The sequence below is a fragment of the Lolium rigidum genome, chromosome 4, assembly GCF_022539505.1.
Source record: "Lolium rigidum isolate FL_2022 chromosome 4, APGP_CSIRO_Lrig_0.1, whole genome shotgun sequence".
In the NCBI taxonomy this organism is placed as follows: domain Eukaryota; kingdom Viridiplantae; phylum Streptophyta; class Magnoliopsida; order Poales; family Poaceae; genus Lolium; species Lolium rigidum.
This window is the reverse complement of record NC_061511.1, coordinates 23,976,894-23,998,781: the sequence shown is the minus strand read 5'-3', so window position 1 is coordinate 23,998,781 and position 21,888 is coordinate 23,976,894. Positions and strand designations below refer to the sequence as shown.

Below are 21,888 nucleotides of genomic sequence, written 5' to 3'. Positions count from 1 at the left end.
CGGGGGGCTCAGCCTCAGCCTCACCCCCGGCCTGCTCCGCCATGAGAGCTTCCGCAGCAGCCTTGGCGGACGCCGCCGCCTCAGCCTCAAGCTCCAGTCGCTGCGCAGTCTCAGCGAGAGCGGCTTGCACCCTCTCTTTGGCCCTGATGATGGACAGGGCCTCGCCCGCGTTGCCCACCCTAGGCGAGAACACCATACAGCTATCTCGAACGATCGAAGATAAATGCGCGTCAGAGAGTAGGTCGAGGATGGCGAAGTCGTTACCTTTGTCCTTGGTGATGATGTTGTCGGCCTTGCCCTCCAGGTTCTTCTTAGCCGTGAGCCTCTGGGCGCGGAGAAGCGCCGAGGTACCAGCCGCCGCTCCCTGGGTCCTCGAGCTCTTCCTCACAGCCGAGGCCGACGCCGTGGTCGCCCGCTTGGAGTAGACAGCCTTGGAGTGACGGGCCTGCGCCAGGGGGGTCGCCTCGGACAGATCCTTGAGGAGGTTGCCGTGTCCTTCATCGCCGGTGTGCCTCGGCAGCTCCTCGCCCTCACCCTCGGAGGTGTCCACCACCTCGACATCGTCCATGCGGCCAGGGCTCGTGGGCAGCGTGAGCTTGGCCAGCTTAGCCGGCGGGACCTCCGCCTGTTGGCTGTCATCCACCCAAGAAGGCGCCGGGTCGGTGATCTGAGAGTCAAGATCAGCCGAGTCCAAGGAGTCATCGGCAAGGAGGCGGGACCCCTCCGCCGCGCTTGCCGGCGCCACGAGGTGCACCAGCAACTTGTGCTTGGCCGGTTCCTGGAGGGTGAGGGAGGGAAGGAACTCAGCAGCAGCGTCAATGTTGGAGCCGTACTCATCAAACGAAGAAGCCGTGAGGGCCAGGGCAGAGGTTGCTGGCAGCCCCTGCGTGCCATGCATCGACGCCGGGGGGTTGGAGCTTGAGGGGCCGGAAGCCCCGCTCTTGTCTTTTGCCGCCTCTTTGTCCTTTTCTTGGCTGCAACGGTGTTTGTTCCATTCGCTATCAGATGGGATGTCGTCGGAGTCATCATCGTCAAGATCATTGTTTGGTGGCGGTGGAGGGCCCCCTGACCCATCACCTGGAGTACCTCGAGGCGAAGCCTCCGCTTGGACTCCGACAATGAAGCCCTCTCCATTGACGAAGACTTGGACCGAGCCCTTGATGCGGTCAGGGTAGCGGCAGTGGAAGCGCATCCTTATCGGCTCACGGTCACGCTTCTGGATAGAGAGCTCGTCCACGTCAAACGGCCTCCCAATCATGGTGAAAGCCGCCATGAGGCGGTCCTTGGTCATGAGGTCCTCCGGGACCCCCGTCAATCGCACCCAGGTAGAGGGGAGGACCAGACTCGGCTTGGGAGCCAGGAAGGCCTCGCGGATCTCAGTGTCCGTCTTGCTGAGAGGGAGGTGGAGCTTCCCGCTCCCGGTGCTCAGCCTCAAGGTCTGGCGAGTGGGGAATACCACGGAGAACTCTGAGTCAGAGAGGCGCTGCACTTGCCAATCCCAGAGCTCATCGACCAGGTGCTTCAGCTCATCAGAAAGCTGGGTCTCGGACAGCGGCGTCGAGCTGAACTTGATGATGGCGGCATAGACATTCCCATTGCCCAGCCCACCACGCAGCGGCTCGACGTCGATGTTGTAGAAGCCACCGCCATTGATGGCGTGGCCCATAGTCTGGAGCATGAGACCCTTCCCACGCGACGGACAGCTTGCCGAAGAGTGGCCCTCGCCGCTGCAAATGACGCACAGGGGGTCGAAGGTACAGTCGGACTGAAAGTGGCCCTCCCTGCCGCACTTGAAGCATTCCCCCGCCGCCGGCGCCCCTGCCCGGGGTGGGTTTTTCTTAGCTTTACCCTTTGGCTGCTGTTGGCCACCCTCCCCGGGTGCCTTTTTGGGCTTGTTCTTGTGTTGTGTTCGTTGTCCCTGCGCCGCGCGGTCTCCCTGACCTGCAGCGCCGGAGCGGTCGCCGCCCCCCCTGGCCGGAGCCCCTTTCGAGCGGCGGTTCGCCAGCGCCTCCTCGCGCCAGCGCTGCTCATCCCACCAGGGAGGCGGGAGGCTGTAGTCGAAGCCACGGCCGCGCTCCTGGTCGCGAAAGGCGTCGTCTTGGAAGCGGGAGCCGCCGGCCTCGGAGCGGGGCGCACCATCCTGGTACCGGAAGCCCCCGTCCTGGCGGCCACCGCCGCCCTCCTGGCGCCCGCCGCCGTCGTAGCGCCCGCCGCCACCACCATCTTGACGTCCACCCCCATCTTGACGCGCCACCTGCCGCCCACCATCGTGGCGGCGGCCGCCGCCCCCGCCGCCCGCATCACCATCCCTCCTCGAGCCGTCATCGAAGCGCCGCTTCCTCCCGTCGTCGAAGCCGCCCGCCATGAGCGCCGCCGCAAAGGAGCGGGAGAGCGGCGGAGAGGCAGGAATTGGACGGAGGAGGCGGTGTCGCGGCGCGAAGGGGTCACAGAGCCGGTGTCTCACTTCTTTCGATCTAGCAGGAAACCCTAGCGAAGGATCTGTGCAGTCCTTAGGCATCCACAACCAAGTAAAGCGCCGCAGCTGGGCTGGGCCAGGCCGGTAGGTAGCCGGATCGGGCCTTGGCAATGCCATAATGGGCCAATCAGGCCCAGAGCCCAAGGCCAGGATGGTCCCACCTTCCAGGCCCGTGGGCGTGGAGACGACGTCGTCAACGGCCAGATTGGCCCGAACGGGGCCCACTCGATCGTCTTCCCCACCGCCCAGCGAATTTGAAAAAACTGGATCTCCTAGATCCAGAACACGGCAAACGCCGTTGACCGCCGGGGTCGCGGCCGGCGAAGAGCCCCCATCCACCGTCGCACCCCGCGGGACGCCGCCAGGCACCAGGTCAGGCCACTCCACCGGACCCGGAGATTCCCCAACCAACGCGGAAGGAGGGCGTCCCTGCCCAGCAAACACAGAGGAAGACCTGCGTGTCCGAGCAGGGTCCCCCAGACGTCGGAATCGCGGCGGCGCTGCCGGTGCAGAGGAACGAAACCTCGAGCCCTTGCCGCCCGGGGCGAAGGACGAACGGCGGCGCGCGGACTGCAGGGGGCAAGCTCCTGAGCCCGCAGGATGAATCCTCCCAAGGTGCTGATGGCCGGCCGCCTTCGCCGGAGGGCTTCAAGGTCGGAGTCCGCCTCGTCTTCCTCCGAGACGTCGGAAACTGAAACCACCTCACACTCCACATCTGACGAACCAAAAGGGACCCAGACCTTACCTTGCTGCAGCACAACGCCGGAGGAGGAGGCCGACCAGATGGGCGGCGCCTCAGGGCCAGGCTCCTGCCGCTCCCGCCCAGGGGGAGCGCCGGCGTCGTACGCCCGCAGCTCGCCGCCGCTCGCGTCGCCCGCGTCCGCTCTCTCTTCCATCCTCCGCTCCCTCCTATTTATTGGGCTTTATCAGGGTGGACCCATGATCTTCCACGTTCGACCCCCGCTGGCCCATGTTAATACAGCCCAACATGCAAACAACTCAGACAGCTGGGTTGGCTCGGCCCGTCAAGCGCGGCCGCGACGGTCGGCATCCATCGACCGGCGGAGGCGCAGGGTTCGGACGGCGAGGTGAAGTACCGCGACGTCGGCGGCAGGTGGGGAGCGTGGTTGTGGCCTCCGCTGACATCTTCTTCCGGCGTATATATGTGTGGTATGAATTTTCGAAGCTTACAAATACGATTCCAGTACTTATTTGCAAAATACGTCAGCACCATTTTGGAGCTGTAGTTGAACAGGCCGGTTTATATGCACGAATTCACTCTAGATTGCCTGCGCCATCTTTTTCTCGCGCTGGTGATGTTGCTATTTCATCACCTAGGCTACGCACAACGAGAGTCGCTTCCGGTTGCACTGAACAACCGGTCTATAACCTCACGATTCCATCTTCGCCACCTCACAATCCTGATCACAGTAACCAAACCACTTCTGTATACCATGGCCTTCTAAACAAAATTGGGATATTTTCTTAGTTATAGCAGACAGTAGACACGCAGCCAGCCAGCAAGCCAACCAGACTGACAGATACATATACATGTTCATTTTACTCTTCTCTGATTGAAGTATAAGCCCTTTTTCTTCTCCCAATGGTCTGCATAAAGAAACATACACGTCCATTTTGCTCCGTCATGTAACTCCAAGCATAAAAATAAGTTACACGATTATTACTTCTTGCTAGCAATATCATCAGCTCCTACAGAAACATTTGCCATTACTGACTTCATCTGCATCAACTCAGCACAGCACAGCACAAATCAAGGCCAAGTTTGAAAGACAAAATGTTAGACAATTAACTGGATCGTACCTCTGAATACTATCTCTTCAACAGATTTTTGAACAGCCTCACTGTTAGAAGAATACAATCTCTTGAACAGCTTTTTGAACAGTCTCATTATTAGATGATACCCCGCGCGTTGCGGCGAATAGATTCATAGAAAAGTTTAATTATAATTGTTATTCTAGTGTAGCAAAATCAACTATGGATGACATGTTTGGTATAACACCCATAATGATGATTATATCGTGATTTTTGGCACAAATGGTGCAAGAGAAATATGAGATGGAAGAGATTGTTGCAAGTCAAAGTTGCTAATTGTTTTCTATATGCTCAGTTCAACATTAAAAAAAGTATCATACTAATTGATTTTTCCTTTGTTTTGTACAACCGTTTAATTCATACAACAACTGTCAGGCCTATGTGTTGCCTCCATCAGACAAACCAAGGAGAGGGACCAGATATTAAGTAGCAAATGTTAAACTGTAACACCTTTTTGATTCAAGGACTACAATGTAAAAATGCTGAGCCTGTCCTATGATATAAGGGACAGGTGGGGAGGTTGGGAGGATCAGCAAATAAAAACAATCATTATTTTCTGCCCAATTTCGTATCCTGTCGAGCTCACGACGGTTCTGGGCGTCGCTCGCCTTCTCCTTCCCCATGCTTCTTCCTGCCGATCTCGTCGGAGCCTACCCTAGGCCTGACAAAGTGGTATCAGAGCGGTGATCCTCCGACCGCTCCTCCAACTCCCCGGCGTCTCCCTCCCTCCCGTCCCTTCTTTCACCCTAGTGAAGCAAAACCAATCGCCAACCACGCCACCAAAAACACCTCCTTTCATGACGCCGACGTCGCGCCATGTCTACCCGGTCCAGATCGGCATCGCGAGCAAGCCGCGACGGCGCGGTGCTGCGTTCCCCGTCCTCCACCGACGCCGAACTCGCGGCCTTGAGAGCTCATCAACGCGCGGAACGGGACTCACGCTCCGTCGTCCGTCGTCTGCGTCAACACCAAGTCGAGACGGCGTCTTCACTGGGGATGATGCAAGACAGGATCGAGGCGATGAATCAGGCGCAGATGCAGATGGCATCTATGATGCAGAGGATACAAGGAAGCCTGGATCGTCTGATCCCAGGTGAAGGTATACCCCTACCCACTACTTCTCCAAACCCCGACACCGGCCATACCCTCTACACCCCTCCGACACGCGCAAACACCATTCTTTCACCCATCCCAGAAGGATCTACACCAATACCCACTCCACCCACCACAAATTCCGCACCTTTTCCTCCAAAACTGGGTCAGTTTGCGCCATAGCAACTTCCTATTCCACCAAGCAACACAGGTGTTCGACAGAATGTTGCCATGGTCACATATGCAGCCTCACAATCTGATGTCAACAGGCCATCGTCTTCTTACCAGCAGTATACGCAGCACACCACTCCCATCAACCAGCCACAGTACTACCAACATCACTCACCGCGACAACGAGCAACGAGAACGACCACATCTACCGGTGCAACGAGAACAGCCATACCCTAGGGCTTATCAACCTCAACACCACCAATCTTCCCAGGACATCATGGTTACCAGCAATCCTCACCAACCTAGACAGCCCATAACCACAACTCGCATCCACACCACAGAGGCTCCCTACCCGAGACAATCCAATGAACCACCTGCTCCCTCCACCTATTCCCACAACAACACCTTTCAAACCGAACCTCAGCTACGAACACCACACGTGGAATTGCCAAGCTTTCACAGTGACAACGTTCGCACCTGGATATTGGAAGTCGAAGACATCTTCAAGTTGGTAGGCATTACAGGGGAGAGTAGAGTGAAGTGGGGAATCGCACACATCCGTGGTCCGGCAAAAATTTGGTTGAGCAGCTCTGGGATTGATTTGCAGCACGTCACGTGGGCAGAGTTATGCCAGTTTCTTATTGCTAGATTTCCAGATACTGTGACAATGGATCCAATGCAACAGCTCCAACAGCTAAAACAGAGAACGACAGTCGACAATTACATCACTGAATACGAGTCCTGGATGCAAATAATGAAAAGAGGCCGCCAGTATCTGCCAGATGACTTCTTCATCGACAGATTCGTCAGTGGGCTAAATGAAAACATCAGACATGCAGTACAATGTCATTGCCCAACCTCTCTACTACGTGCTTATTGGTTTGCCAGGCAGATAGAGAAGACAAACAATTGCCAGCCAGTAGCAATCAGAAGAAATCTGCCAGCAGCTCCTAGGAACGCACCAATACGCAATGCTCCTCCACGAGATAACCAAGGGCGCAATGCCAGAGCTCCTCGCCAATGCTGGCATTGTCCAGAAATATATGTGCCAGGACACCGCTGTCCAAATATGAACAGAGCAATAAATATGATGCTCATGCAAGGATATCAAGAAGAAGTGGCAGAGGAGGAGGATGACCCAATAAGGGAAGCAGCTCCTATAGCCGAGGAACCAGTAAATGCACCACCACAGGCAGCAATGGTTGCACACGCAGTTGATGATGAAGTGAATATGATGCAGATATCAGCAGCAGCCTATACTGGAGCAGCAGATGAGGCAACCATTTCCTTGCTCATCAAGCTTCATGGAGTTCCAGCAATAGCACTAGCGGATACAGGAAGCACAAACACGTTCCTCGACCTCCAATTTGCTATGGACCATGACATAGTTCTCACACCAGCAGCACCCAGACGAGTGAAAGTGGCAGGGGGAGGAATACTAACCTCCAATTCCATAGCATATAATCAACAATTCATGGTGCAGGGAACAATCTTTTCTGCAGACTTCCGCATACTAGAACTCAAAGGGTCAGATGCAATATTAGGAGTCAATTGGTTCAAAATACACAACCCAGTCACCTTCGACTTCATTGAAAGAACACTGACAGTGGGATCTGGTGCAAATGCCTATACATTCAGTGATCATCTCGTTCCCGTGGAAGACTTAATGGTTTCACAGCATTGAATGTGAACAACTCGCTCAAAGAAGATGCCACTTGGTTATATCCTTTACAACATGGAAGATGTCGGAACCACTCTTACCGAGCTGGAACAGAAGACAACACCTACTGAATTTCAAGAAATTCTGCAAGCCTTTGTTGATGTGTTTCAAGAACCTGAAGGATTGCCACCTCACAGATCTCATGACCATGCGATTCCTCTGATTCCTGGATCAAAGCCTCCCAATTTTCGCCCATACAGAATGTCACACAATCAGAAGAATACCATTGAAACAATCATTGCACAGATGCTGAAAAACAAGGAGATGCAATCCAGCAACAGTCCATTCTCATCACCAGTGATTTTGGTTCGCAAGAAAGACAAGAGATGGAGGCTATGTGTGGATTTCCGTGGACTAAATGAACAAACAGTAAAGAATCGTTTCCCTATTCCTGTCATTGAAGATTTGCTGGATGAATTGCATGGAGCAACAGTCTTTTCTAAGCTCGATCTAAGATCAGGGTATCACAAAATTCGAATGAAACCTGAAGACATTCACAAGATAGCATTTTCCACTCACCTGGGACATTACGAGTACAGAGTAATGCCATTTGGGCTTAGCAATGCACCAGCAACATTTCAGAGCTTGATGAATTCTCTATTCTCCAAGCAACTCAGAAAATTTGTCCTCGTATTCTTCGATGACATATTAATTTACAGACCTGAACATGGAGCAGCACAAGTTCCACCTGTCGGTGAGTACTGGAAATCTTAAGGGAAAATCAGTTGAAGGCAAAGCTTCCAAAATGTGTCTTTGGCCAATCTTCAGTGGAATATCTAGGACATATAATTTCAGGGAAGGGAGTTTCCATAGACCCAGCAAAAATCAGGGATATACTGGAATGGGAAACACCAAAACTCTCAAGAAATTAAGGGGCTTCTTGGGGCTCACAGGGTATTACAGAAGATTTATCCAAGGATATGCAATGATATGCCAGCCCTTATACCAGACACTCAAGAAGGATAACTTCCACTGGGAACAGGCCCAAGAGGAAGCATTCAACAAACTGAAACAGATTATGACATCACCTCCCCTGTTACGACTGCCAAATTTCAATATTCCATTTATTTTGGAAACGAGACGCATGCAATTCGGGATCGGGAGCGAGTGCTCATGCGGGAAGGCGAGGCCAATAGCATTTTATAGCCAATGCTTGGGTCCAAGATCACTAGCTCTATCGAGTCTATGAGAAGGAAGCACTGGCCATTTTGCATGCACTGAAGAAATGGCGACACTACTTCTTGTCCAACAAGGTGATCATCAAAACAGATCAACAAGCACTCAAGTATGTGGAAAATCAAAGGCTACTGGAAGGCATCCAACATAAACTGATGGTGAAACTATTGGAATTCACATATGAGATTGAGTACAAAAAAGGAAAAGAAAATAGAGTGGCAGATGCCTTATCCAGGAAATTCCAAGAGGATACCCAAGAAGAGGACAAGGAGAAGATTCAATACTGCAACCAACAAACACTAGTATCCATACCAACTTGGTTGCAAGAGGTCCAATATTCTTATGCAGAAGATGAACATTGCCTGAAACTAATGCAAGAACTGGCAATTACTCAGAACAGTCACCACAACTACACCTTGCAGGGAGGCATTTTGCGCTACAAAGGAAAAATATATATTGGCAGCACCACTGACCTAAGGAGCAAAATATTTGATACATTCCACTCTTCACTGTTTGGTGGACATTCTGGAGCAAAAGTGACTCTCAAGAAAATTCAGCAATCATTCTATCGGCCCAAGCTATCACAGTTCATCACTGAGAAAATAGCAACCTGTCCCATCTTCCAAATTTCAAAGTCTGAGCATGTGCCATACCCAGGATTACTACACCCTCTTCCTATACCAACAAGAAAATGGGCAGATGTGAGCATGGATTTCATTCAAGGACTACCCAAATCAAGAGGCAAAGAGGTGATCCTTGTGGTAGTTGACCGTTTGACCAAATATGCCCATTTTATTCCTTTGGCACACCCTTACCCAGTACAGACAGTTGCTGATGCTTTCATGAACACCATAGTCAAGCTCCATGGGCCTCCAGCAAGCAAGTATAGTAAGTGACAGAGATTCTATATTCACCAGCCACATGTGGAAGCAACTCTTCTCCAAATTCAAGACACAACTCAATTACAGCACTGCTTACCATCCTGAATCAGACGGCCAAACTGAACGAGTAAACCAGTGTTTGGAGAAATACTTGCGCTGCTTGGCATTCCAACAACCCAAAAAGTGGTGTGATTGGTTAGCAGCAGCCGAGTGGTGGTATAATTGTTCCTACCATTCAGCAATTCAGATGTCTCCATTCCAAGCCCTGTATGAGACTCTCCTCCTATGCTCCAGAACATTCCAATTCCCTTGAAAGACAATCAGGAACAAACAGCAGCGACAGCTGAGAAGGACAACATGGTGACTCTCCTACAACAAAACCTCCTTAAAGCTCAAACTCGCATGAAGAAATATGCAGATGCAAAGAGGACGGACAGAACGTTTGCAGTGGGCGACTTTGTCTACCTCAAGTCAAAATCTTACGAGAAAGCAGCTCTAGGTATGCACAATCCTCCTAAATTCAGTCCTCGATGGTATGGACCTTTTCGGATACTCAAGAGAGTGGGCACAGTGGCATATCAGATACAACTCCCAGACAACTGCAAATTACATGATGTTTTCCATGTCAGTCACCTTAAAAAGCACCAAGGACTCAATGTTGTACCAAATCCGACACTACCATTGGTAACTGACGATGGAAAACTGAAGGTAGCACCCGTGGCAGTGTTACAACGCAGGATTGTCCCTCGTTCAACTGGAGATTACGACGTCGCAGCCCCACAATGGTTGATCCATTGGGAGGGAATGACACCTGACGAAGCAACTTGGGAAGATGCAAGCTTCATTCAGGACACATTTCCAAATTTCCGGTCTGGGCTTCAGAGGGGGGCTCTGTCAAGCCTATGTGTTGCCTCCATCAGACAAACCAAGGAGAGGGACCAGATATTAAGTAGCAAATGTTAAACTGTAACACCTTTTTGATTCAAGGACTACAATGTAAAAATGCTGAGCATGTCCTATGATATAAGGGACAGGTGGGGAGGTTGGGAGGATCAGCAAATAAAAACAACATTATTTTCTGCCCAATTTCGTATCCTGTCGAGCTCACGGCGGTTCTGGGCGTCGCTCGCCTTCTCCTTCCCCATGCTTCTTCCTGCCGATCTCGCCGGAGCCTACCCTAGGCCTGACAACAACTTAAAGTGTGAAACATTATTTTAGGAGGAACTGAATGGTCCTTTCTGAAGCACATAACACCGAATTGCATGTTAGCATTAAAATATTTTTATTTATGTTTCATCCTTTGGTCTTTCCTTGCGGAGTCAGACAAAACAACTAAAGCAAGTACACTATGAATTGGGATCTGAAATATTTAAACCTTTGTCTGCTTATGTTTGGTAGTATGAATAATATGAACATACTAAGAACATGGAACATCATCATAATGATGTAAACCAACATGTATTGCAGTCTGAATGTAGTAGAGTTTTTATCCCTAAAACAATTCACGCAAAAAGGCAACTGATTGTGCATACAAACATTTGATATTCGTCTGAGTGACATAGAACTACTTCATGAAAAATGTTATTGTTCGAAACACCGCCAACGTGGCGTAATCTCATAGTAGAAGAGGAAAAAAGGAAGATGTGAAAGAGACTTCCAATTATTGAAATGCACAAAAAATTGTTTTAAACGGAATGTTTTATTGGTGAGGGAAACTGTACAAAAGGACTAAGCAGCCTTGGAGAACAAAGAGAAAAGCAAAACGAAAATAATAGGGCAAATACTCCCCTAAATCCCGACCCAGAGCTTCCAACCTCCCATTGACAAAATTGGAGCGCGGCTAGCAGGATGGAAGGACAAGCAATTCACTCAAGTCGGAAGGGTTCTTCTAGCATGTTTTTGAAGATTTTTCCCAAAGCTATGTCAATTTTATAACCTGTTCGTTAAATGTTTTTGAAGATTTTTTTGCTCCGATGTATCCAAACATGTGCCATGTACCATATTTATAGAATTTTTTTAAAGCAAGTGATGGGCTGTGTGAACATTGAGTCTGCTCCGTAGTTGTCTGACATGCTCTAGACATAAAGTCTGAAGCAAATTTGGACGCGGTAACACTCTGATCTTGACAGAACATGTCTTATCACCACTATTTTTATGCAGATGACAAGTCTGGATGTGTTGGCTCTTCTGAGGATGACTAGTCAGCTTCACGTGCTTTGCACGTTAAAACCAGTCATTATAACCAACAATCTCTCTTAAATTTTCATAAATAACATTTCGGAGTTTCAACTTTGAGATAATTATCTGAAACATTGACATGTCTTTCTAATGCAGAAATATAAATTAGTACTATGTGGTTAAAATTTTAATGTCTTACTCTTTTGTACCTTCTCCATCTACCGTTTTACCTGCCAAAGCTCTGATCATCTTTAGATATCTCCCCGCATCCATGCATCATGCGGCTGAACGACTAAACGTGGCTGTCGACAGCACCAGTGCACGTTTAATCTAAACGTGCCGCTTGAAACCTAAGGTGCACTTGTGCATTCATAAAATTAAATGTTCGGCTCTATCAAATATTTTTACCATCACTTGTTCGTCTCAAAGCCTCTAACTGCGCACTGTCCACTGATGCATTTTCACCTTTCCGTCCTTTGAGCATAGGCCCAGCCATTGCCAGGCACACGGGGTGTGAGGTTCTAGTCTGGTTTATGTATGTGGGCTACCAACGAACTGAGCTGCTGCATTGGGGAGGAGGGGGCTTAGTTTAATCATGGATGCTTCTGGAAGGATGTAGAGAAAGCTGGGTGCTACTGTAGCTGCGAATCCCATTGTTCTTGGCCGTTGGATGATGTCCAATCAACGGTAGATATTGTTTCATGATGCTTGGACTCAAACTTTTAAAATTGGTACACTATATAGGAGTATAGATATAGATATGGACGCTAGCGGACCGAAAACAAGCTGCTTGAGATAGACCCACACGCGCAGGATAAAGGCCTCAAACACCAGATATTGAGGATGTACAGTGGCTGCTTGAGTAGCCTACGGTAAGAATTCTCCAGGAAGAAGTGAAAGGAAGGAGGCCATACATAAGCTGCTTCACTCGTGTGGGCTGTGCTACAAGTGGCCTTACCCCTCAGTATGATATATGCTTCCATCCCTATAAAGTCATAGTGTCTTCCATTTATATTTTATAACAACATGATACTTCCACCCAAATTAATGTTGCATTATGTATTGTTGTTAGTAAACCCTATCTGGGTTGATCAATCTAGTAGTAGGAGACAAAATATTGTACTAGCAGGGCCGAGAAGCCTATACCAGAAGCCAATCAACAACTGGTTTGTTAAACATAGGAAACTACATTGGAATCCATCTGAAGCATGGAAGGATTCCACCACAAAAAAATGACATCGCCCTCTACATAGTGAACCTCCTTGGAACGATACATGTGCCGAAAGGAGATGTTGGTGTCAAAAGATATATGTATTCAGCAAAGTTGCAAGGCAGCATTCATATGGAATTTTATAGATACCATAATTACCGTATTAGAACTTGTATATATAGCATTATGTATTGCCTTGGTCAATAATATACCTTCAGGTCATCTGTCTCTTACTATCCAGGTTAGCTGAGAAGCTTTTCGTTTATGATCGATGCAATGCAACCTGTTTCTCTATTGGATTCACATGTACATAGCACCTTACCATTATTGTCTGTCAAAAACAATATTCATAGCGGTCTATACTTGAGCTGAACCTATGTTACAGGAGATAGCAAGGCATTCTTATTGTATTTACTCCTACTCAAATATATGAATGTGCATTGTCATGGTCAATAAACCGCTAAGTCATCCTATGTTCTGTTAATATGATGTGGACTATTAAATTAAAAGTAGCTTAAACACAATAGCATTTCCTAAATGCATATTACATGGCCATGGACTTAATGCATGAATTTCTCTTGCCAACCTAATGACAAATCCATCTACATATTTTCATCAGTTCTTTATAACTGCTTGCCCTCCTGGCGGGCAAGCTGTGCATTCCTACCTAATTACATAACATGAATCACATACTTCTACTCTTTCTATCAATAGAACCACATTTTAATAGAAAACTGAGAAATAGAGACAATTAAACATGCAGCACTGTCCTTTGTGGTTTGTTTGTAGGATTCAATTTTCAATGAACATGGTAAAACTTATATGGTTTAGAAGAAAACTATTTTTGCCAGCCTCATAGGATCATTTTCTTTTTAGTGCATTTTTCTAGATAAAAGATTAGTAGAGTCAACCCGTAGCAAAGCACAATGATATTTGCTAGTACTATCTAAAAAAAGGATTTACATGTAATAATCCATTGTACAACATATTAAAACTAGAAAATGTTCTTAAACAGCGAAACGGTATGTGGAATCACGTGACTCCGTTATGATACATCAGAATTGGCACATTATGTATGTCCTTCCTCTGATCATTCATTGTCCTCTCCATCTGCATCTGAGAATCCAGGTTGCGCTAAGGTGAAGGCACCGGATTCGTAGAGTAAGCCTTTGGTGGTTGCACGCTGCCACTGGTGGCAACTCAGCCATGACATGAGGTAAGGTACCTGCTTTGGATTCAGGTCAGGAAGGCACGCAACCTTCCTGATTTCCGCCACGCACTTGCCAAGGCGCAACAAGGTTTCCTCGTCTGCATTGCGACTATCCTCGGATAACCTCACCGTGTCCCATAGTTGATCCACGTTGTAGAAGGTCAGGCGCTGGCCTCGTGCTACCAAGATGGACAATTCCTTCACTAGCTGGAGTCGGGTGAGCTCTGTGGCCACGTCACGGTGCATGGCCAGCTTTGCTGGCGAGCACCCGGAGCGTGGTCGTAGGACGAACACGTCCAAGTCAGCCAGCCGCTTGCTCCCATGGATGCTCTGGTACCCTCCGCCTATGGTTACAAGCTTCTTGTTGCCTTCCTTAACTGCCAGGTAGATGATGAAGTTCTTCTGCTCGCCCGTGTAAATGTCGCTGATTTCTATCTCTCCGGACATTTTGTCTGAGTTAACACGGTTGACATAGCACCCAGACTCGATGGATGATATGGCTACGCCCTCGTGAGCCCTGAGGGTGATCTTCACGGAGGTCGCGACAACTTTGGTGATGCCATTGATGAATAGACCGAAGGCATCCCTTACATCTTCGGCGTCCCAATTGACAAAGGAGTATGTGCCCAAGGTTTTATCGGCGATGTACTTCATGGTTTCCGCGTCATGATTGTCCACACCGAAGGTGTGCACTGGATATTCGGTGCTGATTTCCTGGCCGAGGATCGACATGTCATTGCTATTTGTCAGGAGCATGATGCAGCCCACACGGCTGTCGCCCTCCTCCACTTCACGCCCCCTTAGAATCTATAAGTCCAATTACCAACACAAGAGGAACAATGTTGTAAATTATCACGCCAATTATGATTTCAATTAGGTGCCATGTTTCAACCCATACAAACAGATACCTGAGCTCCCTCTTGCAGACCAGCGCCTATATTAGTAGCGCGTCCATCGACCAGCTCGTTGATCTTGAGCCTGGCATCAGCCTGGCCTCGATCCGACATGTAGGTTAGCTCCATTAGGCGGTGTGCATCACTATCGAACAACACGATGGAGAGACGGTCGTTCGGGCCAAGGTTGTCGATGACCATCATCATGGCCTTTGTCAGGTAAAAGGCAGACAACCAGTTTTTGCCGAGCACTACTACCAAGTCCACGCCAGCGCGTGGTATCTCCTCCGTGTGACTCCATGACGGCGCTGTAACCCTCACCAGGACTGGGAACTTGCTGCTCTTTTCGGCATACAGAATCGCTTCGCTTCCTGTTAATGCTCTTAAGTTGACCTAAATTATAGTTCAGCAGTAACAGTAGAGATCATGTCAATTCTAACATATCCAGATAGTGTCTGAATCACAAACATATATAGGCGTGCCCGGCCTGCGTACGTACCAAGTCTTCATTCATCCTTGAATGCGAACTCGCGGACCATGACAATGCCTGCATAGGAACAGCATCGATCTCAACATTAAGTAAACCCAGGTAATCATGGAGGATCAGCTGGCCGCGGCATGCATGCCTGTACTATGCCTTTAGACTTAACTTTTTTGCGGGTAGACTTAATAATTTTAACGACCCATAAATGTGTAATTCGTATTATGTATGTGAAGAAAAAATGCCTTTATAATAATATTAATGACCATAGTTACCTTGTCGATCATAGCTTCAGTGTCGTTCAGTTGATTCATGATATCCGCTATACTTGGTCTTTTGTGCCTATCAATCTCCATGCAACTAAGTGCTATCTCAGTGCATGCATTAACTTGTTCGCAGTATGCGTCCAGTGGCCGGGATGCACGACATGTTTTATGCATCCTGTCCCTCCAGTTTGCATTTACCTACAAATTAAGGGGAGTCTATATATATAATAAACTCATCCGAAAAGAATACGCTTATTTACTTACACATTGATCAAAAATACATAAGAAGTCAAATCAGTAGTGTTGTGGTCTTAGATCCACAGCAGGATAACTATAAGATAGCCAAACGACATGGCTGCGAGGGATTGAGTAGACATAGGTTGAGAAAAGAGAACTACTAGCGAGAGATTAGATTAATTTTTATTGCTTGTCTCAAACGTGGATACATGTCATCCTTATATAAGGGATACTCAGGGCCATGACTGCTAGTAATACAATTAAGCATATCAGACCTTTATACAACAATAATTGCATGACAAGTTAATCTCCTATATTAATGAACAACAGTAATTTCCTATATTATTTTTCAAAGTGAATGAGTAGTACATACCAAACAAAACTAGCATTTATTCAAAAAACGACAACATATGTTTTCCCTGAGGTAAAGGCATAGCATTTCTTACTAGATCAAGGAAGTCTCCACGGTCCATTTCGACACTTCTGGAGTAGGCTTCATGGCCTGCAATTATCTTTATCATTACGACACCCAAGCTGAATATGTCGAACTTGTTCGAGACAATGTTTCCATGCAGGAATTCCATCGGCAAGTATCCACTACATGCATGAAGACATAAATATATCACATATGAATATATAATAATTGAGCATATTTGAAAATAAATTTATTCGTAGAAGACACATAAACTTACATTGTTCCTATAGGAGTCTGTGTAGTCATGGTCTGTTGACCACCAAAGAGTTTGGATAAACCAAAATCGGCAAGTTTGGGTACCATGTTCTTGTCTAGTAATATATTATCAGGTTTAAGATCTAGATGATAAATTGGTTCTTCAAATCCTTCATGAAGGTGTTTTAATCCCTCACATGTACCCTTTATAATTTTGTAACGTGTGTGCCAATCAAGTCCATCACATTCCGCTACAATCATTGGAAAAAAAAGACTTCAATGAACTGAAATAAACACAACTATATTCAAATGTTGAGCCTTGTACTCTAACAAGCATTACCACCATACCAGTAATATGCTTTTGAAGGCTTCCGTTCTGCATGTAATCAAAGCAAAGTGCTCGATATGTCCTTTCAGCAAAAATAGTTTTTCCCATGTATTGCATAGGTTGATGTTGTGTCTCGTAGCAGTAGCCAACTAACTTTACAATGTTGTCATGCTCAAGCCTCATAAGATTTTGGAACTCACGCTGGAATTGTACATCGTCAATTCCTGGCGTGTTATTGTAAAGCATCTTTACAGCAATGTCTTCTCCATTTTCAAGCTTTGCCTATAAAAGATCTATTATCAACACTTGCAATATAATTTTAGAATTATTCATCATCACAAGTTATGAAGTTATAATTAAAAATGTACAATCATTTCACATACTACAAAATGAATGGACAAAAAGGTATAATGGTTGAACACATGCTACTCGATGACATTATGTAGTGTGTAGTGTTGTCTTGCACCAAGTGAGCCCCATGTTTATCTCCCTGCCTCACATCCACAAGACTATATAGATGTATTCAAATGCCATTTTCCTACAACTTGTGAGAGGTAAGGGGTTCCTGAAATTTCTTAATGAAGAATAGGGTGGCTCTGTTTATATGGGAAACTAGTCCTAAAACCACACCAATGCCTAGTTGATTAAGGTAAGCCATCCAAAAACCTGAAAATAGGGAAACCACCTAGAAAAGGTAGGTGTCACACATGTGTGGAGGGGCTAAGGAACTTGCGCTTTCTCAAATCCGTGGGGGTTTCATCTGGACATTGAGCTTAGTCTTCCTCATGGTGTGATGTTGCGTCGTGTTCATGGCCCTACGTCGCTGCATGTTTGGCTTAGCCTCGCCACTTCTGATAGGCTTCGTCCTAGGGTTCAATGGGTAGGAAGATGACGCTTTTGGTGCATTCCTTGGGTTGGCTAGGGTCGGTACCAGCGATGAGGGCATATATGGGAACCCTTCTCCTCCTCGGAGGGGTCGTTGAAGAGTTTGCTTCGTCTCCTTTCCTAGGCCTTGAAAAATATGTGGCGGTTGGGGTGGTTTGTTTGTGGTGTCTAGACCCTTACCCGAGGTTCAGTGTGGTTGTGTTGTGTTTGTTGGGGCTAAATCCTTGAGTTCAAGGGGATACCATGGTGACGGCGTCATGTGGCATTGTTTCTCTTCTTGAAGACATTGTCGAAGATCTTGTTCACACATTGTCCTTGCTTGTAGGTTGTGCTTGATGGTGGAATATGGCTCTATGGTGCGGCTTGAGGAGGCGTGATCGTTGCCAGTAGACGAACGTCACCGCGTTGTCGGTGTGGTTTCAAATTCCATTATACAAGTAGGAAAATCCATGTTTTTTTGCATTGAGTGTTTGAATTGATTTTTTATATGGTATTACATTTTTGTAGAGCTAGAAACAAGTATGGCGCCAGAAGAAAAGCATAGGTGGACCCACATAATCTATTATTGAAGGATTAAAAGGAGTGTCATTTCTTTCCCTCCCTAACAAGGGCATTGGTGATCTTTCATACAAGGTTATAAGCCAATAAAAGGCACACCATGGGTCATTTATAAGCACACTGACTATTATGAATATAGATTTCACCTCAAGTGACGTGATGAGAGCTCTTCCTCGCGATGGAACTCTCTAGCACCTCTCCTATTGAGGAAAGTGACAGATTCTCAATCGGAGACATGTTCGTAGTATTCCTCTCGGTGTCATTCTTGTCCAAGATTCTCGATGGTTTACCACAATCTCTTCAACAATAACAGTAAGCTTCCATGTGTTTGTGGGATAAAACCAATATAAAAATGTGTCTATTTTTAAGGTACGATGACTCGTGACATGACCATCGTAAACCCCTCTCTTATGTTATTTTTTCACTACAACACCAGGTGATATGGGAAAAACATGCCAAATATCTTCAATGACAGATCAATGAATGAAGAGGTAAACCGAAGTTTCCACACAATGTGAGGCAGCTAGCTTTGGGGGGTGGGCGGATTGTGATCTATACTTCTAACGTCATGTTGGGCTCGTGGGTGGTAGTGTTTAAAAGAAAAGTTCATGGACATAGATGAATCCCTTAATATGTCGATGACATGGCATGCAGTGTGGTTGTGGTGGTAATGTTGGCCACAAGGTACGGTCAAAGGTGCAAAACATGTGTGAAAGATGATGTCAAGACCAATTGAGGCGAGCAAGGAGGAAAGATGTTTTTTTGGATTGTTTAGCTAATCTTAGTATGAGCTGATGATGGGAAAATTATTGTTTGCATATCACAATGCGAGGCAACACGTGTCAGGATTTGAGATGGTTACAATTATCTTATGTAATATTGACATAGAAGGATAAATAGGCACAACAAGAGATTTTTTTTTTTTTGAACAGGGGTAGGGCCTAAAGGCCCTAGAAGCTTCAATTATAGCGGTGGGATGAAATTACATCAAGGAACAGAAAAAAGAACTGAAATTACAACATAGTCCTTGTTTTTTGCTAAGAGGACCTCGAAGAGCAAAAAGAAACGCGATCCGGTCCTCCTCCACCGACGCCATGGTTGACCTCGAGGCAGCGGCCACCTTATCCAGATCGGGGACGAAACCACTTGATCTGGAGCCGGCGTTGATGTGCCGCGCTGAAGTCCAAGATCCTCCGTATTAGGAGGTAGAAGAAACCTCTGAGCCGGAGCTCCAGAGGCGCGGAGCGGCCCCCTTGGCCAAAGATAGCGGCGACGCATCTCGCCGTCGCTTGGAAGATTCCGCCGACGAAGCATCGAAACTCCCCCTTGCCACCAAGCTTGAGCATTCGGATCTGCATCAACACCCATTTTCCCCTCGCCACCGTGGCCGGCCAGAGAAGGGGGAGATACAGGCAGACAGATCTCGAGCTTGGCACAAACCTGGGCCTTATTGACTCTTGTGGAGGGAAGATCTGCTCCCGTGCTCGCCTGCTCCATCCTCTGAAGCTTCACAAGCAGGAACAACTTCTCCTCCTGCCGCCATGCGCCGCCCGCGCGCCATGGCCGACAAGCCTCCACCGGCATCTCGCCAGACTGGGACAAAGCCCAAACCCTACAACTAGAAACCCTACTGCTACTATATACAGGCCGGCCTCCTCTCTCCCGCCTACTCCGGCCGGCCAAGCCGCCGGAGAGGGGAGATAGAGGAGCCGGGGGAAGGTGGGAGACTCTCAACTGGATAAGAGAGGAGAGAGAGAGGGAAGGGGGGAAATGCGGCTTCGATCCTGGCTTGGATACACAAGAGAATGGAGGTCAATATGTCACATAGGCTGGCTGATTTTATCCATCTCTCGAGGATGGCATTTAGTAAGAAAATAGCTAGGAAACATGAAGAATTGATAATGTCATTCGGTATGTCCCATTCAATGGCGTAGAATGTTTAATAAGTAAACTTTCAAAATGGTGGCAGGATGCGGGATGAGACAAGGTCCCTCTGCAGATCATCTATCTTGGCTTGGAGGAACCCAACTTGTTCTGGGGTTGTGCGTGAACTTGACAGTCCCACTCTGCCCAAATGGTCAACGAAATGGATGCCATCTTTGGTTACAGTATTGTAGGCGAGATTTGTCTAAATCGATCGGCTGAGGAAGACTTTGTTTCATAAAACAAGGGACGTCTCAATTTGAGTATGGTCAAGGAAATATATGCAATTTATGGGAGTCTTGCATCATGCAAGTAGATTTTTTAGCAGCTAAGAGAGTATTACTAGAATTTGAGCTTAAAGATGCACAAACTATTTTGTTCACGTCATATAAATTCATGGGAGACAAATTAACCAGGCATGTAAACCTTAGCTGCTTGACATATCACCTATTTTGTTAAGCGTACCATGTAAACCTTTCCATACGCGCCTTGACCAATTTTTCGCTCCTCGGAGAAATCATCGGTGATTTCTTGTAACACTCGGATCGTTAGACTTGTCGCCTTTTGTAACTTGCTAGCCATGTCACTGTCTCTGCTGTAGGTACAAAATAACCTCCTCAAAAATAAAGAACATATGGACCATCTTGAGAGTCAATAATAACCAGTCTTATAGATGGTGAATTTCAAGCATGAGAGTTTCCTATGATGAATCGAATTAGATCTAGCAAAATCAGGTACTAGCTAGTTAAGGGACAGAGCAATTATTATGGCAGATCCTGAAGAAGTTAATAGTAGTTAGGTACTGACCTGGAGTTGGAGGTTGAGCTAGAGCTCGAGAGCTGAAGTTCTCCTTGTGTCTGCTGTGCTCCATCGGAGCCAATTGACGCCATGATCGACCCTTCACGGCTTCACCTATCACCTGTTCCCTTCAAGCCAAGACGGCAGCTGGAAGAGGAGAAAGAAGGAAGCAAGCTTAAATAATAGGCGAACTGGGCTAAGGCCTTCCATTTGAATCACGCTATTAAATTAAGTAATCGTGTATTACCTTATTCATAAAAATATATCTCTTTGTTAAAATATGTATGTATCTAGACGTGTTTTAGTGTATAGATACTCCCTTTATGGTAAGTAAGTGTGTTGGTTTTGTCTAGATATATTTGTAGGTACATACATACGTATCTAGAAAAATTATAGCACTTATTTTAAAATAGAAGTAGTACATGTAAGTTTAACCAAAGTTGAGACATCTTTTATGAATCGGAGGGGTAGGATCCAGCTGGCACAATCAGTGAAGATTGATGAGATTTGGTAACGCAAGGCCGAAGAAGTGGTCGGCAACTTGGCCATTTTTTTTTGCCTTCTTTTAGTCTTCGAAGGAGGCACTACTTATATTGCCGTGGTCAACCGATTCCAGTTAACTGCACGTGCATACATGTGATGGTCAAAATGCTTGATGTTTTGTGCGCGCGTAGCTACCTGAAGAAAAAAAACACACTTCAATTATTGGAGGTGAGCTTTGTTAATCGGGTTGGGTTGGTGGACGGCTACATGAGTTCATACCTGGCCGGCAAGGGCTTCTCCATCAAGCTTAATATAAGTACAATGACGCAGATCTCCTGCGAGTTTAAAAGAAAATCGCCGACAACAGGATGAGTTTTTCGAGTTTTTCCCGAGACTCGGGAGAGCAGACTCCTCTTTGG

The 21,888-nt window shown here is 47.1% G+C and overlaps 2 protein-coding genes across 2 annotated transcripts; both read right to left on the bottom strand.

Moving 5' to 3' along the window:
- Nucleotides 1–13,799: 13,799 nt before the first annotated feature.
- LOC124705327 lies at nt 13,800–15,704 on the bottom strand. The gene is made up of 4 exons (XM_047237065.1): nt 15,597–15,704; nt 15,340–15,387; nt 14,856–15,233; nt 13,800–14,754 (listed from the first exon to the last, which is right to left on the bottom strand). Exons 1-4 carry the CDS (start codon nt 15,675–15,677, stop codon nt 13,828–13,830), a joined length of 1,434 nt encoding a protein of 477 aa, XP_047093021.1. The 5' UTR covers nt 15,678–15,704; the 3' UTR covers nt 13,800–13,827.
- Nucleotides 15,705–16,057: 353 nt separating this feature from the next.
- Nucleotides 16,058–21,078, bottom strand: LOC124646764 (probable serine/threonine-protein kinase At1g01540). Its single transcript, XM_047186831.1, has 6 exons — nt 20,996–21,078; nt 20,654–20,783; nt 16,843–17,104; nt 16,517–16,745; nt 16,271–16,421; nt 16,058–16,072 (listed from the first exon to the last, which is right to left on the bottom strand). The coding sequence occupies exons 1-6, from the start codon at nt 21,076–21,078 to the stop codon at nt 16,058–16,060; spliced, it is 870 nt and encodes a 289-aa protein (XP_047042787.1).
- Nucleotides 21,079–21,888: the final 810 nt, after the last annotated feature.